The sequence below is a fragment of the Gadus morhua genome, chromosome 4 (assembly GCF_902167405.1).
Source record: "Gadus morhua chromosome 4, gadMor3.0, whole genome shotgun sequence".
Lineage (NCBI taxonomy): Eukaryota > Metazoa > Chordata > Actinopteri > Gadiformes > Gadidae > Gadus > Gadus morhua.
The window spans coordinates 22881560-22900057 of record NC_044051.1 but is presented as its reverse complement, the minus strand read 5'-3'; the positions used below and the strand labels follow the sequence as shown (position 1 = coordinate 22900057).

The 18498-nt window shown below is 41.9% G+C and overlaps 1 protein-coding gene across 1 annotated transcript in view; it reads left to right on the top strand.

Annotated features, from left to right (window-relative positions):
- slc37a3 (solute carrier family 37 member 3) overlaps window positions 1-17700 on the top strand; it is a 30499-nt gene extending 12799 nt beyond the window's left edge. The window contains exons 3-14 of the mRNA XM_030354058.1: window positions 3799-3913; window positions 4063-4155; window positions 7443-7526; window positions 7837-7982; window positions 8158-8254; window positions 9091-9175; window positions 9551-9753; window positions 10903-11044; window positions 11250-11351; window positions 16039-16238; window positions 16517-16582; window positions 16747-17700. Of these exons, the coding sequence (XP_030209918.1) occupies window positions 3799-3913; window positions 4063-4155; window positions 7443-7526; window positions 7837-7982; window positions 8158-8254; window positions 9091-9175; window positions 9551-9753; window positions 10903-11044; window positions 11250-11351; window positions 16039-16238; window positions 16517-16582; window positions 16747-16839 (1426 nt within the window). The 3' untranslated portion in view covers window positions 16840-17700. The remainder of the gene's footprint in view (window positions 1-3798; window positions 3914-4062; window positions 4156-7442; window positions 7527-7836; window positions 7983-8157; window positions 8255-9090; window positions 9176-9550; window positions 9754-10902; window positions 11045-11249; window positions 11352-16038; window positions 16239-16516; window positions 16583-16746) is intronic.
- Window positions 17701-18498: the final 798 nt, after the last annotated feature.

Sequence of the window (18498 nt, the reverse complement as noted above, 5' to 3'; positions counted from 1 at the left end):
TCTTTGCCATACTGAGGGAAAACAGTGGCCAGCTCATCTTTCCTGCCTTTGTGAAGATGATAAAAATCGATGAAACATTGCCAGTGACAACTGCTTCTGTGGAGAGATCATTTTCAAAGCTGAAAATTATCAAAACTAAACTAAGAAGTCTGTGTGGAGAAGAACGGCTCTCTGACCTTCTCCTGCTTGCTATAGAAAAATACATCAACATCAATCATACTGAGGTCATCAACATCTTTAAAGACATTGCACTGAGGAGGATGCTGCTTTAGAAAAGTGGTAATGATCACTCTTCACTTCGAAATGACACTTTAATGTGCCCTTATTTTTCCCTGAGCACCTGCCCCCCAAAATGTCTGTGCACGCCACTGGCGGTGCTGATCCTCATCCCAGCCGCTTCACACTCGGCCGCCAGCCGATCCAGTGAGTGCTGAAGGTCACAGGCCGATGATGATCCAATGAGGACCACATCTTCTGCAAAAAGCAGTGACGAGATCCTCAGACCACCGAACTGCAACCCCTCCCCACCACGACTACACCTCGATATCCTGTCCATGTATATCACAAACAGGATTGGTGACAAGGCGCAGCCCTGGCGGAGACCAGCACCCACTGAGAACGAAACTGACGAGGCTGCCGAGGAAGCGAATGTATTTTTATTTATTTTTAAACAACCTCTTGCCTACAGAGCAAGCGTCTCTATCGATTGGGCCACGGCCACGGTGACCACACTGTTGTAACTGGATTTACTAATATATATCTATATGACGCTACAACTAACAACAAATGAGAGGAGAACTCCTCAAAGCAGATCTGTGCTGGCTGAACTGATTTGGTCTGCTTCTCTTGTTCAGCGATTGGGCGCAAACACTTCAAATGCATTGGCTGAGAGAAAAGAAGGGCGGAGATTATTAGCATACTAAAGGAACGCCGTATTTTACGGCGTTGTGATGTGCACAAAAGTGCCGTATTTTACGCACGGTTTGATGTTCAAAACGGCGCTTTTTACACGCGCTCTTGAAAGGCTTAATTGCGGCGTAAAAAGCGGCACTTTTTTTGCGCATGACGGCGTATTTTACGGCGTTTTTCTACATTTTACGGCGTTTTTTACGGCGTAATGAAGGTGATACGCGTCTAAATGATGCCTTTTTCTGGCGGGGATGGCTTGCCATAGTGCCGCAGCCGTAACGTTGCCGTAACGCGTCCGGTGGAATCCCCGGGTGAGCCTCAACAGATGCGACACTCACAAACTGTCAACGTCGCAACCAAGTCGATTTTGTCTAGAGGGGAGTAACTGAGCGGCCCCTCCTGAATTGGTACAGCCCAGGTGGGCCTTGAACTGCGATTGGTCAGTAAGAGGTAACAGCTAATGACAACATTGAACTCTTGTGCAGGCTCAAACAGAGTGACACACAAACATACACACACTTTTAAGGAGTTTTTCACCCGCTCCGTATCCTTGCTTGCACAAGTTTGTGTGGCGTGCTTGTCATTTTGCTTCCGGTGTAGCTAGATCCGGTATGGTGTTGTAGTTTTTCCAACGTGACTAGTTGTTGCTAGACAGCAGGGGGATAAACCAAGCCAAAAGAAGTTAATCGCGTGATAAAAAATGAACGCCGTTAAAATCGGTTTGCGTTAACGCCCGGGGTGTAACGGTACACAAAAATCTTGGTTTGGTACGTACCTCGGTTTTGAGGTCACGGTTCGGTTCATTTTCGGTACAGTAAGAAATCAAAATGTGCTTCATAACAGGTGCTTCAAGTTGTTCATAACACACTTTTGTGCTTTTTTCAATAGGAACATAAGAAAATACAAAGCTAGAATTCTGCTCAAAAATATAAAGATTCTGAAAAAAATAACATTGGCTTAGACTTTTTTTTTAAAAAATATATTATCTAATGTGCAACAATGAACAATTGCAACACTAAACAGTTTGCAGTTGTTGCTCAGATTAAATAACATGATAAGGCTCAGACTGTTTCTTTAAAAACAAATCTTTTCTCAATCTAATGTGCAACAATGAACCATTGCAACACTAAACAGTTTCAAGTTGTTGCTCAGATTCATTTTTACTCCCCCCCCCCCCCCCCCCTCATCTTTAGCCCTGATGACTTTCAATCAATCTTTGTTTTTTGCCAGAAAAATCAGCTTATCCACATTATCTGCAGGATAATAATACCCAAAATTTGAGTGGAGATACAATGTACCCTACATGTTACTCCCGTATACCACAATGCAATGCAGTCGTGTTTTTCCGGAGAAGAAGAAGCTGAATAACCGCAAAAACGAATACATTTAATGATGGAGTCTCCAGCTTTCGTTTAGAAGTGTCAACATTTTTTTGGGATTTAACATAGAATATTTCAGAAGATTCAAAATTAATTAAAATAAACTTGAACAAGGAAATGTAACATTCAACATCAATACAACCTCCAGCTTTTCTCGTGAGTGCCCGATTTGTTTACATGATGTGGGCACATCTGTCTGCGTTACACAAATACCCGGCGCATTTACTGACGCAAATTAGGTTTTGAAATGTTCAGCGTAGTGTCCGAATTATTGTTTGTTCGTTCCCTAAATAGTGCACTATATCATGAACACTATATAGGGAATAGTGAGTGAGTGAATAGGGAATGATTTCGAACACGGCTGTGCGCAACTGTGCATGTGCGGCCCCAGCATGTTCCACCCATGCAGTCCTCTTCTTAATATGTCCCTATGGAAACTCGTTCGGTATGCCTCCGTACCGAACCGAGCACCCCGTACCGAAACGGTTCAATACAAATACATGTACGGTCCGTTACACCCCTAGTTAACGCCGTTAAAACTCGTTAAGCTGACGGCACTAGCTTATTTGCATTGCTCCCCTTTGAGAATTTGTGTCGGAAGGGGTGGGTCTAGGCTATATTCTCGCCTTTCTCCATTGTAAAGCACATTGTATTGCCTTTGGGCCGATATGAAGTTAACCCAAGTTAGCCCATTCCTTGATTTGTTCAGCCGCGTCACTCCAAACAATTATTTTTGTTCCAATGTTCGTCCAATCCACTCCAATAGTGGTCCTGCATTGAGTTTAAATCCAACTCTAACGATTAAATGGTCCAGTTTTAAGTTTCATAGAATATTTAAACATCCCCAGTCTTTGAAACCTTTCATACCGGGCATGTTAAATAAGTGCACGCCCGCCACTCGTAACGCTTGTAAAATGCAGTCATTAATTGATGGAAAATTATTATTGCAAGGACTGACTGAATTACTGTTCTGTTTTTCTTATTATAATTCCTCATTAAAAAAAGGCCATTCAAGCAGCAAGTTTTTCCTCATGTTTTGGAGAATATACTGTAAGGGTGAAAGCTGCCTGCAGCTGCTACTAGTGTGGACTGAATGTACTGCAACAAAGCGTTAAAGCCACAATGGCGAAAGGCTGTCCCCTCAATGCTAATGTAAACCCTGGTTGGATAAGAATTCAAAATTGGATATGAAGATAAAATCTGACGCAGTGTTAAAACGGATAAAACAATTGCTGTCTGTGGTTCTATATGGGCTGTGGCAATAATTTGAATTATGAACTATGAACTAAACTAGATTAATCAAATCAATCAAATTTGTGAACTGAACTTTGAACTCGTTCATTGAGAAAGTGAACTTTCCCAACACTGGTGATACATCATTTTCATTGGGGATTATGATAAAAGGGGAAATCAGAGTGGAACCTTACCAGGTTTAAAGGAATCGTAAATGATTGACCAAATGACCCACCAGGTTAAACAGCAGACTAACTGCTATTGCCTTGTTCCACAGCTATGTTCTTCTGCATGCATCCAGGAAGACCTTTAGCAACGTTAAGGTTAGCATCTCGGCTCAGTGGACTCCCTCCGTCCAGAACGAGAGCCTCCCAGCCTTCTCACCCAGCCAGGTACCCCGCACCTCTTCACCCTGGAAACTATCACAGGATCACCTAGTTAATTTACTATCGAGTTATTTAGCGATGGTTGATTATGATGATAAATCGTTAGAGTAGATCCTTGCGATGAAGTCATGTTGTCGTTTCTTTTCTCATGGGAGGTGTGGGAGGAGCATCGGTTGTTTGCTGATGAAGAGGAAGCCACGCTCTTTCTGGGAGCTCTGGACACCATCTTCCTCTTCTCCTATGCCATCGTGAGTAACCAGCTCCTAATATCTCTTTATTAATGTCAGTATTTGGTATTGTTTACTTCATTGGTATCATCTTATTCTCACACTTTGATGTCAAAAATATTTCCTTGTCCCATCGGTATTATGTGGCTTTTATACTTTATGAAGCAACATTGCTCGAATAGCGGGGTCATTATACTCCCCTTTGGGGTCGGTTGGTCATCACTTTGGCATCCTTGGGCGGTCACTGCTTTAAATTAGATAAATATGTAGGTTCTAAATCCGTTTTTTTCTTCTGATTGTAACTCAATTCAAAAACTTGATTCAGACTAAAGGCACAATGTGTCAGAAGTCGTGTCAGCCTGTTGAAACGTCAGGGCCGTTACGAGAGATCCCTGATATTCCTACACACACATGGGATAGCCTTCGGTTTTTTTGCACAATCTCCTAGAATGGGTGGAGAAGGACTGACTGTTGTGGACCACTTTGTAGTGCTTTGGATATTGTTTGGATCATATTTATTAATAGAAATTAAGATCTATGCCTGGACTCTTAGACTTGTCAGGAAAGTAAGCACAACACAGTAATGTTTCAGATCCATTGTGCATATGACGCCCTCTTGCTTTTATATTGGTTGCTGATTGAAGATGAGCTTAGCTCGTGAATTGATGGCGCTTATGTGAGAGAGGGGTCTAGATGACAACCTTTATCTCATGAGTCTAAAGTTAATGTAACTTACGAAACCTGTGGAGGTTGTTCTTAACATGGTTGTCTACACCTCTCATACATTCCTGTCTGTTAAGGCCAAGAAGAGAAGATGTGATTGAACTTGAGGCAATACTCTAAGTCAGTGCTCCAGACTGCGACGAAATGGTCGCATTTTGCAACCAATATTTGATAGTGTGCGACCGAATTTTCCATCTGGATGGAAAATTGGAAAATGTACTGGTCGCATGTGCGACCAGTAAATTTGCCCTTTTTTTTTTACACGTTTAACATGGAAGGGGCGCTTCAATGAATCCGGAATCTTAGCCAATCAGGCCAATGAGTGTAAGAAGGATAGGGAATGGCCAGTGGCTGTGTCGAGGGGGAGGGTGGCGTTTGTCTGTCCTGATAATGCATTCTCAATGGAGAGGCGAGCGGGCAGAGAGAAGGCTCAGCGTCCTGTCAAGCGGCACGACAAGCGGGCGCACTCCCGTGAAACTGTCGCTTCCGTACTTGTCGAACGAGTGCATGCGCAAACCTGGAAACCGTTGGGATAGATGAGATTCACAATAAAATGTGACACTGAATTTGAAACAGCACATGGTAATTTCTACATCTATTATCAAAATAGTTATTAGTAATACAGTGAAAATTAGTAGAAATGTGAATATTAAAATAAATATTACAATTTCTGGTTGCGCCTCTAAAATTTTAAGTTAGGGGGCAAAGTGCTCCTAGAGAAAATAATAAGTCTGGAGCCCACTAAATGCTAAGTAAACTAGTTATAATGGGCTCTGTATGACGTCATGTGCATTTGTCATTCCTATTTGTTAGAGGGTCTGGACACTAGTGCTGCACGATTAATCTAATATCAATCGCGATATCAGCCTTTGCAATTGTATAACCGCAGAAGGCTGCGATTTAATTAAAAAAATAAATAATAATAATTTGTATTTTCTTACGGAACCCGTAAAGGGACATGGAAAAATAAATTTGAAACGTTTCTTGTGAGCACGAGAAAGTATCTGATGCTCAAGAGAAAGTATCTGGTGATCACGAGAAAGTATCTGATGCGCACGAGAAAGTATCTTGTGAGCACGAGAAAGTAACTTGTGAGCAGTGTTGGGGAAGTTACTTTTAAAAAGTAGTGTTTGCTAGTTGCTTGTTACTTCTTAAAAAATATAATCCCTTACTTTACTTAGTTACCCTCTATGGAAAGTAACTTTTTACATTACTCGTTACTTTTACGTTACTTTTATGGTGATCGACTTTGGGCAGAACCCCATCTCATTTCTTAAATGTGTATAGGCCTACATAAAGTTCTACTATGGAGGACGTAACAGGTATTTCTTTTGTGCTCTTTATTATAAAAAATACCACAGAGCACTTGTTGAAGAAAACAACAATACAAACAATAATACCAAATAGCAAAGCCTCGATGCATCTTATGAGCATGTAGGTCAGGGATGACAGGGTTACGGCCCGTGGGCCGGACACGGCCCGACTGTATGTCACATCCGGCCCGCGGGTGATAAGGGGAGAATATATGTATTTATTAAATTTTTATAAATTTCTTTTTTTTTTGGAATCCGTCAGTTGGTCTGTTACTGCTGCTGGTCTGTTACGATTCAATAACTGTTCATCCCCCATTCTCCATTCCATTTCGAAACGTGTTTAGAAAACATGCTTGTTTCATTAAAATGTATTCATCAATTAAGGCCGCCACCAGGGGGCGCCCCCAACACTTTTGCCGCCCCCAACACTTTTGCCGCCCCCAACGCATTTGCCGCCCTAGGCGATCGCCTAGTTCACTTGTGCAAGCCTTCAATAAATAAAATAAAAGTAATTAACACATTTTCCTGTTATTTATAGGAAATTTGTTTTGTTGGCACCTAGTCTATTTTGTTGCATTTCTCATTTATAAATGTAGGCTACTTGCATGGATAGGAAAATGTTAAGTTCTTAGAGGGGAGCTGTCTCCTGCTTTAGGCTATGTAATTGTAGGCCTCATTGTGAGGCTATTTTGGGGCCAATGCAATTTATTTTTGATGTCTAGGCCTTCAAGCATAATTTCAAATAGCCTACCTATCCATGTGTTGAGGCAGTGTTTGGCCTTTTCAGGCCTTTTCAGTCCGAAAGTGTAATCCGGCACCCTGAGGTCTCTCTTGAAAAAAAATCTGGCCCCCTGACCAATTTCACCCTGGCATCCCTGATGTAGGTGTACACAAAACACATTAATACATAGCTCTTACAATAAAGAGGCTACACCGAAATTGGTGCAAAGCTATAGTGCAAATTGTATCAAATCAAGGCAAGCACAACATGATGAAAACCTCAAAATGGCTCATATGTCTCGGTGAAGACAATAGGGTTCCTACGGATTTCGTAGGACCCCCAAAAGTAATAACACACGATTAGTGTGATTGCTTTGCAACCACACTTACAATAAGACACATTGATGATGCCAATATTGTGGCTTTCTTTGCAACCACACTAAACACTTAAATTCACTATAGCGCCTGGTGGGAAAAAAAGAGGCCCTAAATGACAACCAGTTGATGGTCTAGTGTTAGCCTAACCCTCCTGTTCTCCCCCGCTTGGTGCAGGGTCTGTACGTCAGTGGCGTGATCGGCGACCGCATGAACCTACGCTACGTCCTTTGCTTTGGCCTCTGCGGCTCGGCCACTGTGGTGAGTTACCGTGTAAACCCAAGTGTCGATAAATTGACGATGTATGGCGGTGCCAGTGTGAGGGCTCTGATTGAAGAGAATGGTTTAGAATGGGAAGAACATTGTATGTTGGTGGATGGTGTGCCAAGTGTCTGACCTCCTCTGGGCTCACACGTTTTTAAATTGCTTAAATCGTTAAGGAGTTGAAAAAATAAACCATTTTGTGTTGATGCATGTTTGTGTGTATGTATCTCTGATCAGTTGTTTATCTATGGTTTTATGTATCTGTGTATGCATGTATCTCTCATTGTGTGTATCTGTTAATGGACAGGAGTTTGTGTTTGGGACGTTAACTGAGTGGCTCCACCTATATAACGTGTACCTGTACTGCGGGCTGTGGGTCCTGAACGGCCTGCTGCAGTCCGCGGTGTGGCCATGCGTGGTCGCTATCATGGGCAACTGGTTCGGGAAGTCCGGGTAAGTAACACACAAACCCACACAAAGTACAAATGTACAAGGAATTAATCGTGCTTGTTGGCCGCAACAAATATTATATACAACAAAAGTTGTATATAAGTTCTGTACACATAAAGCTGTGTGTATTAATGTGGTATATTAATGTATTAAAATCCCCTTTCTGCGTGTTTTCCAGGCGAGGTTTTGTGTTCGGCCTGTGGAGTGCGTGTGCTTCGGCAGGGAACATCTTGGGAGCCTTCCTTGCATCCAGTGTCCTCAAGTATGGATACGAGGTCAGTCACAACATTTACCTTTTTTTTTTTTGCTAGCATACATTAACAGATATTAGTCTGCCTGAGCACCATGAAAAATAATACCTTGGACCAACAAATGGATGAATATTCCTTGATTGTAGATCTTTGAATGTAGTAATATACAAATACTAGATGTCTTGTGGAAAGCATTGTAAACATGGTGTGATTGCATCAAGTTCTTCCTGTTGGGTCTTATTGACTTCCTTTATTCTCATTATGCATAATGAGATCTTCTATTTTTATCCTTTTTGTTATTTTTTTATTCGTTGCATCTGTTTTTCATTAAAGGTCCCATGACGTGCCACCAGGTGTGAGTGATTAGCCACCAGGTGTGAGTGTGATTAGCCTTACAAGCCAAGGGCTTGTAAGGGCAAATCATACACACACCTGGTGGCATGTCATGGTTTCTTTGATATAACTGTAACTATTACCTTCAGCTATGATCCCAAAATATGTATTTAAAGACATTTAAGTCAATATTAAATATATAAATAATTACATAAATATTCAATTAAATCAAGATAATTTGATAAATAAATGTGTTGTTTTCTTTTAAATGGTGTTTTCCAAAATGACTACTTATTGTATAATTACACATCTATTTATTTGAGGGGAATTTGTGTTTCTTAATGACACATTTATTTCGTAATGCCGCGTTTATTTCCAATGTCTTGTTCATTTCGATTTGCTTTGGATAACAGCCTTTTTATTTATTTATTTAACGATATTGCGATTTATATATTTAACTTAACTCAAATGGCATTCCTTAAATTTCCAATCTGGAATTAATAAAGTACATCTTCTCTCATCTTTAGTACGCCTTCTTGGTGACGTCTGTGGTGCAGTTTGCCGGTGGGGTTGTGGTGTTCTTCGGTCTTCTGACCTCCCCCAAAGAAGTTGGTAAGAAGTTGCTTAATGCTACCAAGAGCCAATTACACTTCTATAGTTCATAGCTACTGTAGCTTAATGAATAGATGCCTACTCTAGCTAAAAGCTACTGTAGATAATTACCGATATAGCTACTGTAGCTTATACCAAGTTAAACATATAACTACTGTAACTCGTAGCTCATAGCACTTATAGGTACTAAGCTACTGCAGCGCAAAGCTAATTAAACTTACAGCACCTAGCTATCACATACCACTAATATAGTTAATAGATACGTGTGTGTGTGTGTGTGTGTGTGTGTGTGTGTGTGTGTGTGTGTGTGTGTGTGTGTGTGTGTGTGTGTGTGTGTGTGTGTGTGTGTGTGTGTGTGTGTGTGTGTGTGTTCAGGGCTATGTCAGGAGTCAGAGGCAGGTTTTGGGCCTGCAGTAGAAAGTGATTCTGAGAGCCAGCGGCCCCTGATGAGTGATGAAGAAGAGGATGAAGGGTGCGATGGAGGCTACTACTCTGTGGAGCAGTCGGAGGGGCCTCAGGAAGAGCTACCCCAGCCAATCAGTTTCCTCCAGGCCTTCCTGCTCCCTGGCGTGCTGCCCGTAAGCTAGCACTCTATCCTACTGTTAGCATTAGCTAATTAGCAAGCTAGCACTACCTTTTGGCCTGTGATGCAATACCCGGGGTTCTTTTAAGGTTAGCATTAGCTCAATTGTTGGTTGACTAGCTAGTTAGCTACAGATAGCTAATTGGTTAACTAGTTGTTGTTGTAGCTGAGTTGTTAGTAGGGATGAGTCGGTCGCGACCGATTCGTTCACAACGAACGAATCCCAACCGTGAACGACAAGAACTGGTTCCCCAAAACAAGAACTGGTTCTTTGATTCTTTTTTTTTTAACATAAAACAAAAATATGGTCACGTAAATAAATATACAAACGAACAGAGCTTCGTCTCTCCGCGACCTTATATCGATTGAGTCTACAACGTTCTCAAAGATTCAGCCAATGAGAGGTAGCAATGGTGTTGCCATGGCACCTGGGTATACAAATGACAAGGTGGTACCGTCGAATTTGCACGCTTTCTCTGTCTGACGTATCTTGGGTCATACCATTCGACGTGGGGCCACTCGTATATCCCCCTACATTTCCGAAAATAGACTTGACAGACTCCATCTGTTTATTGGATAAACGCATTTCCCAATCCCAGGAGTCTTTGCTCCATTCTACGTCAATTCAAGAACAAACAAAGATATTAAACTGCAGTTCGTATTTTTTATTTATGACCATGAAAGTTCTGTAATGTCTGAATAATGAAGAATTAAATGTAAAGTAAAAAAAATATAAAACCATGAATGAAATATAGAGAGTAAGCAAGTGGTATAATATTGGTGGGACGTTTGGTTGTAATATATAGTATATCTTGTCGATTTTCACGCGGGGTAGAGCCTAGAAGTCGCTTAAATTATGCTCAGGGACGTCTCGCGGGGAGGGGGGCAGACACCAGTGAGATTCCCTGAAAAATTACGTAATCTGACGTAACGAACGAATCAAACGAACGAATCGTTATAGTGAACTGAATTGAAAAAACTAGTTCCCGGAAAATAATAATTTTGCCCATCCCTAGTTGTTAGTATCTTGTTATATGTTGCAGTACTCTCTGGCCATGCCTCCTATCGGAATTAAGGTAATAGCTAACTTACTTGTTTATGTTGACCACATGGCTAACTAGCTGTTGTTGACTTTGTGTCTCAGTACTCCTTGGCCTATGCCTGCCTGAAGCTGGTGAACTACTCCTTCTTCTTCTGGCTCCCTTTCTACCTCAGTAGTAACTACGGCTGGAAGGAGGCACAAGCCGACCGCCTGTCCATCTGGTACGACGTGGGAGGCATCGTCGGTGAGTCGGCGCTAGTTCGCACCTCCACTAGCATCTCTGTCAGCTCGCATCTATGTTGCATCCTACAGAGAAAGTTTGACTGAACTTGGTGGTTTTAAATATGGACTGACAAACTGAGTGAATAAACGGGTATAACAGCTGATAGTGGACTGTTTCTGTCAGTCTTTTCTGTCTCACACTCTCTCTCTCTCTGTCGTTCTATCAGGAGGCACAGTGCAGGGTCTTGTCTCAGACTTCCTAGGGAAGAGAGCTCCGGTGTTGGCTGTCAGTCTTCTGTTGGCCATGGGAGCCCTGGTCGGCTACAGCCGTAAGTACCTCTACCTCTGTACTATCCCTGGACCTACTAACCCTAACCCTGGACCTACTAAAACTCTACCCAGTGTTGGGAAAGTTCACGTTCTACGTGAACTAGTTCAAAGTTCAGTTCACACATTTTAAAGTTAGTTCAGTTAAACGTTCATAAACCGTTGCCTGCAATGCAGGCAAAGGTTGAACCTCAGCAAATTCGCCTGACAAAACTTGCACAGCGACAGCTAATGATTTGTCACGCTGCAAAACTTGGGTGACAACGTGGACGGGCGACAAATGTGTATTTTCGTGTGAACGCACCTTATGGCAGTATGCTATTGCGCAAGCACGCAGGCGCGCAGCAAGCGCACCTGTGTGCTAGCACAATAGTCCCTTCACAAGCTCTCATTCCACACCGTACGAGACAGACACTGGTAGCGTGAAGCTGTCTCTGCATATCAGACATTGCTTCCGCAGGCATTTTACAAAGCCAGTCCTTACGACAAAATGCCAGCAGTGGAACGAGATAACAAACGCTGTCACTGTTTACCTGTGTAAGGACATGGTTCCCTTTCAAAATGTCGATAGAAAGGGCTTTAAAGATATGGTCAAAACACTCAATCCCAGGTACGCGTTACCTGCTCGCACACACTTCCGCCAAATTGAAATGGCAAAACTATACGGCAAGGTCCGCAAGCAAGTGGAGAAACAAATCTGGACTATTAAACTTCAGTGTTTTTCAGAGATGGAAGTAACTTGAGAAAAGAAATGTATGCAGTTTTGCTGCCTAACCAGTACTTTACCCCTTCAGTAGCATTTATATCGAAATTAGAAGATAAAATTAACATACCGTGATATAATACCGTTACTGTCTATGCAAGCCCTAATTTGAAGGAACTATCTTATGTTAAATTCAAGGTAAGTCAAACTTTTTGGAGCAAAAACAGCTATTTGTTTGCTTGATTCAATTAACGTTAGTTACCGCTTTTTTGATGTATATATAATATTGTATTTTTAGGACCGAGTCAATGCCGAGTACTGCACGAACATAGACCTTGCATAAAGTTAGTAATTTCTAACAACATGGACCCAGTGACACAGTTGCCCATCACAGTTGTCTATCAGCAGAGCTATTGAGATCATCCACATGTCCATTGATTTCCTCACCACTCAAAGACGGATTGTTCCACATGTTGACGAGGACGACAGTTCTATTCAATTTTAAGAGGAACCACAGCATTAACAACCATGTTGTTTCATAACAGAGAGTTTCATCGTAGCCTCCAGGGCACTCAATTGGCCTCTGCCTGCTCTCTGAGCCCAATGTGGATCCTCCTGGGGATCACATGCTTGCTACCACCAAGATGTTGGCTACGGATGTCCTTTTCGTGCACTGCGGCTAAATTATAACAGGTATTCGCGAATTGCGCTAAATGATTGTATTGGGCTTAATATGGTTTTAACCCACTTGATTGCCAAATCCTGTGTGCAAATAATTCAGCTCATATCATCACAGTGTGTTGGAAAGGGGAGCAGGCCAGTGGAAGAGGTGCAGCAGTCTCACAAAATGATCTGCTGTGTTAGTTATAATTATTCAATAATTATAATAATAAATATAGTTGCAAGCAACCATGACGGGTTAATGAATTCCTGATAGTAAACGTTATTTGATGTAATGACATGCTTCACAGAATGGTTGTTTGAGGTTGGACTTGAACCCGCGACTTCATGGTCTTGAGTCCGAGACAATACCACTACACTACATGTATTCAGGCTTCCAAGGGCAGATTAAAACGTATTTTTAATCTGAGGTACGGTCAGCGTGGGCCGGTATAGCAATAGGACATTGGTATGCCTTAAAAACTGGTTTACCAGAAGTTAACATATCTAAACAATCACCAACCATGTTTCTGAAGCATACTGTGTCAAGACCCACTGTCAAACGGACGTTTACGAAATGAAGGCATTGGAGAGAGGCCGCGGTTCAGAAAGGCAACTTCAAACAAACCCTTCCAATTTTTATTTCAGATATAGACTTGAAATTTGAACTCCTCCACTTTGGGAAGCCCTTCCCCCTAACCTGACGAGTTCATCCTTTTATGAGAGAACCCAGCCTCAGACTTTAAGGTGCCAATCCGCATACTGACTGCTTCCCACTCTGCGTAATTCCACTTCAGAGAGGGCTGAAGGCCTCATGCCACAAAACCAAAATGACAACATACTTTTCAAAATAACCGTATTTCAGCAATTCTGGGCAAATCTTCTCCAACTTTGTGCCATTACCCTACATGGATTGCAGCTACACATTGATTCGCCTAACACCTAACCTCGGCAAACTAGACAATGGGATCTCAAATGTGTTTATTTGTATGAAAACCAAAGCATATCTGTATGCTGTAGGTATTCCATTAATGTCTGAAATTGGAAAGGCAGATTTAGTCCCTTTTCACTTTTCTACTAAATTAGTTCTGGTGACGAAGTGATCGTCATCACTATCTGTACATTGCTAGCATTATATGTATCAACAATCACTCAAAATAATCATAATCAATAGTCTGTACACACTTTCATTCATTCAGCCAGCGATCCCCTGCCCTGGGGAAGGCTCTGTCCCCAAAACTGAGAGGGGGTGGAGAAAAGGCGGGCTGAGGTTGATGTGAGGGTCCAGGGGGTTTGGAGGGGGAAGAAGGTCAGTGAGACATTTGGGGAGCCAGCGGGGGAAGGGCTGTGTAGGTGAGGACCAGGGTCTTGAAGTTGATTCTGTGAGGAACAGGAGCCAGTTGAGGTCCTTTAGGACAGGGGTGGACCAGTTGGGAGTTTATTGATTAAATTGGCACTGATGCCATAGAGTGAGTTTATACGTCGTTGGTACGCATTCACTTCCTGTATTTATGTCAGAGGATTGTGCCAGGGTCGGCCATCTCATTTAAGCAAATTTTTTTTTTAAAGGTAATTATGTCCTAGGATTATAATACACCCGATTTATGTATTTTGGCCAGAACTCGGGATGTGGCGTAAAAGACTGAATTGGGATTAATTTACCGATAATGCCCACATTCTATACATTATCCCACTTATTACACGGCTACTTCCAAAACAAAAAAATTACTTCAAATAGTGTCGATCTCTTCCAATTTGTCAATGTCGCTGTCATCCAAAACTTTTTGCTGCTTCGCTTCACTGCCCTCTTCTGTGCTGCTGTCCTCTCTTTGTCTTATCTTCACTGGCAACGACCACTCAGCCTTTAGCCATCCTCTTCATCCTCAGCGTCAAACCGCTTATCCGGGGTCGGGTTGATGGGGCAGCAGCTCCAGCAGTGGGCCCCAGACTTCCCTTTCCCGGGCCACATTGACCAGCTCTGACTGGGGAATCCCGAGGCGTTCCCAGGCCAGTGTTGAGATGTAATCTCTCCACCTAGTCCTGGGTCTTCCCAGAGGTCTGCTCCCCACTGGTCTTGCCTGGAACACCTCCCTAGGGAGGCGCCCAGTGGGCATCCTTACCAGATACCCGAACCACCTCAACTGACTCCTATCTAAGCAGAGGAGCAGCAGCTCTTCCGAGTTCCTCACGGATGGCTGAGCTTCTCACCCTATCCCTAAGGGAGACGCCAGCCACCCTCCTGAGAAAAACATCTTGAGCAGTCTTTCACTTGGGCCTTTAACCAAGCATAAAAATCGCCTTATTACCCATACATTTTTAAGTTAGTCAAAAACTCATCCATAGTGGCCTTGAAGTTTTTTTCCAGTAGACTTCAGCTGACGTCGCTCAGAAACCGAATACGCTGGGGTTGAAAGTTACCGGACTACTTGTGGAATGCTACAAAAGATGTGAATCGGTGGCAAAAAAAATCACTTTCCTTGACAGCGGTCAATTATGCTTAGCAACAGTCAATTATGCAAAAATAATTGACCGCCGAACGTAGGGAAGGCCCATTGAAGTGAATGGAGCTTTCTAAAGCATTAAGAAGAGCTGTGTAATAATTGATGTGTAATTACTTGGTTTAGCTTCAAGATGGAGCTAGCCAAATGGGTATCTCTATTTAAACCTTGGTGATGGTTAAATCACATTTGACTCGAGTCAAGGGTCAGGGCAGTTATGCCAATGTTGGCATATGAGCTTATTAGCTAGGTCATCCTTGACATCTATTCTTTATATGTTAGTTTTTGTCATCGTTCTTGATGCCAGAGCTGCAGCTTATGTAAACAAATCTCTAAATACAACTTCAATGCCTGGCTTGAACCACACTTGGATCAAAAGACAAAAGTACCCATAGTTCTACGGCCTGATATGTGGATACTGGTCCAGGTGATTCAAAATATTCTGAACTAATTTTTTTGGTATGTCACTTCGGTCGCTCATGTTTTCTTGATAAAATGTAGGACTGAAATTAGTCAATATGTGAATACAGTGGAAAGTCTTATTTCACCATTGTATGACTTTGTTTAAAAAATACATAACCATCCTATTTTCAGCCTAAACACCCAATGCTCTAGCCTATGTGCTCACACATACATTCCAAGAATAGCTGATACAGTTGAAAAAAGTTTCCCACCTGTGGGTTACGCACATGGAGATGCATGTAGTAAGAGTGCACTATGGTATCCTTACCCCAATAATGCAGCTTTTCAAGGTAAAATCGGACTTAAAGACTTCACATTTACCTTTCTTCTGTCCTCCTCCTCCTCCTCCCGCCATCCTCCTCCCAGACTCCCCGGCTGACCAAGTGGTGAATGCTGCGCTGCTCGCTCTGACCGGCTTCTTCATCGGTGGTCCGTCCAACATGATCAGCTCGGCCATCTCTGCTGACCTCGGCCGTCAGGATGCCCTACGGGGGAGCCAGGAGGCACTGGCCACCGTGACCGGGATCGTGGACGGTACCGGGAGCATCGGCGCGGCCGGGGGGCAGGTGACTAACAAGCAACGGGCTAGTAACCACTGTTTAGAGAGAGGAAGGGAGTCACCTCTAGGAGCAAGGAGAATGTTAACAAAGGCCATATTAGTGGACTAATGTCAATGTACACAAGGTTTATATAATTTATATATACTTTTATATTATCATTATGATGACTATTTCCACGACAAGGCTTGTAACCGCTGGTAACCGCCAGAAACTGACTGGTAACACCACTAGCAACAGGCTAGTAACCATTAGCAATGGTCTCACCGTCATTCCCTGTCTTTCAGTACCTCGTTTCCATGATCGAGAGCAGACTGGGATGGATGTATGTCTTCTACTTCTTCATCGTCATGGTAACTAATATAAAGTCAACCTTTTTTTAAATGTAAAAAAAAAAAATTGATACATATTCTAGCATGCTAGATATATACAATGACAATTTTAATAGCTCAGTTATGTATGGTACTCCGTTTCCAACCCTTAATAATTGCCTTTGTGTGTGGTGTGTTGCCCACAGACAGGAGGCAGCATCCTGTTCATTGCGCCGCTGATCTACAGGGAGACGCGATCTATGTGGAGAGATAGGCAGGGTCTCCACCAGCAGCTCTGAGCAGTACACTGGCTGACCAATGGCCTTACACCTCTAAGTCTGTTGAGTTTTTTTAGGGACTGTAGATCCAGAATGTGCTGTTGTGAATATTTTAAGTAAGTAGGGAATGTAAATATTCAGTTATTTTCAAATTCTATTGTTACTATTTTTGAAATTCGATTTTTCTTGATTGATGTTGAATGGCCTTTTGCTGTAACTCCTCGTTGTGGAGCTGACGGCGACCTGAATATTGTACATTGTATTTATGAGTTGGATTTAATCACAATAACATCCACATGGCATTATTCACATGAGATGTGTATGTATTTCAACTTTATATATTTGCATAGTAAATTAAGAGTACGTATCGTGAGGTTCCTCACTGAAAAAATATAAATCACAGAACACGCACATATCTGTGCCTTACCTGCAGAGATCTTGGCACACACAGAAAGAGAACTGGTGATCTACTGGATCAGCTGTAAAGGATCTCTCAGATGGACACGTTGCTGTAACTGCGTCAGAAGGGAAAAGGATTACAGGGAAACTGTTTTTATGTTCTGTGTAAATGATGTAGAAAGGAAAGGTGTGGCTGGTTATACATGAATTGCATCAGCCACTCAAGAGCACTTCTTCCCAGGTGGAGTAATATAGAATGTTCTAGAGTTTCTATCCAGGATGAAATGATATTCCATTACAAACTGATGACACCCGTCCCCGTTATGTGATTGACCATTTTTATACTTCATGTTTTTTTTTGGAATATATGTCCAAGTTTAATTGTGTAAATATTTTGATTTTGCGTTTACATTTGTTTACAGTTTTTTGATATATACAATTGCAGTTTAAATAAATGTGATTCCTGTGCAGAATTTAAGCAAAATAATGTCCTTTACATTATGGCATAAATGTAAACAAAGATTATAGTGGTGTGTTAACACACGTAAAATGGCCATAGCACTGGGTACATAACCCCATAAAAACATTCCAGGATGCAGTACTTGGAAAGCTGAGTTTTGCACACCACTAGGGCGTGGACTAGAGAAAACAATGCTTTCAAAAGGTTTTATGGAGAACCCCTGGTTAATTTACTCATGAAGAGATTTAAAGAACTTTGGGAAGGAGAATGTACATTGGCATAGCAAAATATATATATATAAAAAAAGACTCCCAAATCGTATATTTGTCCCATATACAGTATATGGAGGAAGCTATTGAAACGTGGAGATTGTATTTATTTGCCTACTTTGTTGACAGTTTATGGCAATGGGGGTTAGGTCTGAGGGCAGGAAGCAGCACAGTTTTGGGGAAAAATGAACCAATGCTGAAGAACAGTTATTGTTAGACAGAGTCAGACAGCTCGGCCTAGTTATTGTAGTTTTGGTTGTAAAGCAAACCAGACTATTGTTGTCATGTTTCATATTAGTGTGGTTGCAAAGCAAGCCAAATTATTGTTATGTTTATTTTCATTAGTGTGGTTGCAAAGCAAGCCATACTAATGTTATTCTGTTTCTAAATTTGTACTATTCTTCTTCTGCATAATTGTGTGTATTTATCTCCTCTAGTTTTTGAGGAGACCACCTAACCCCTAACAAAAAGGTCGGGCATATATCAGTGCATTGCGTGTCCTATCTTTTATACCAAACATTCTATCCCTTTTTTTAATAAATCTATTATAAA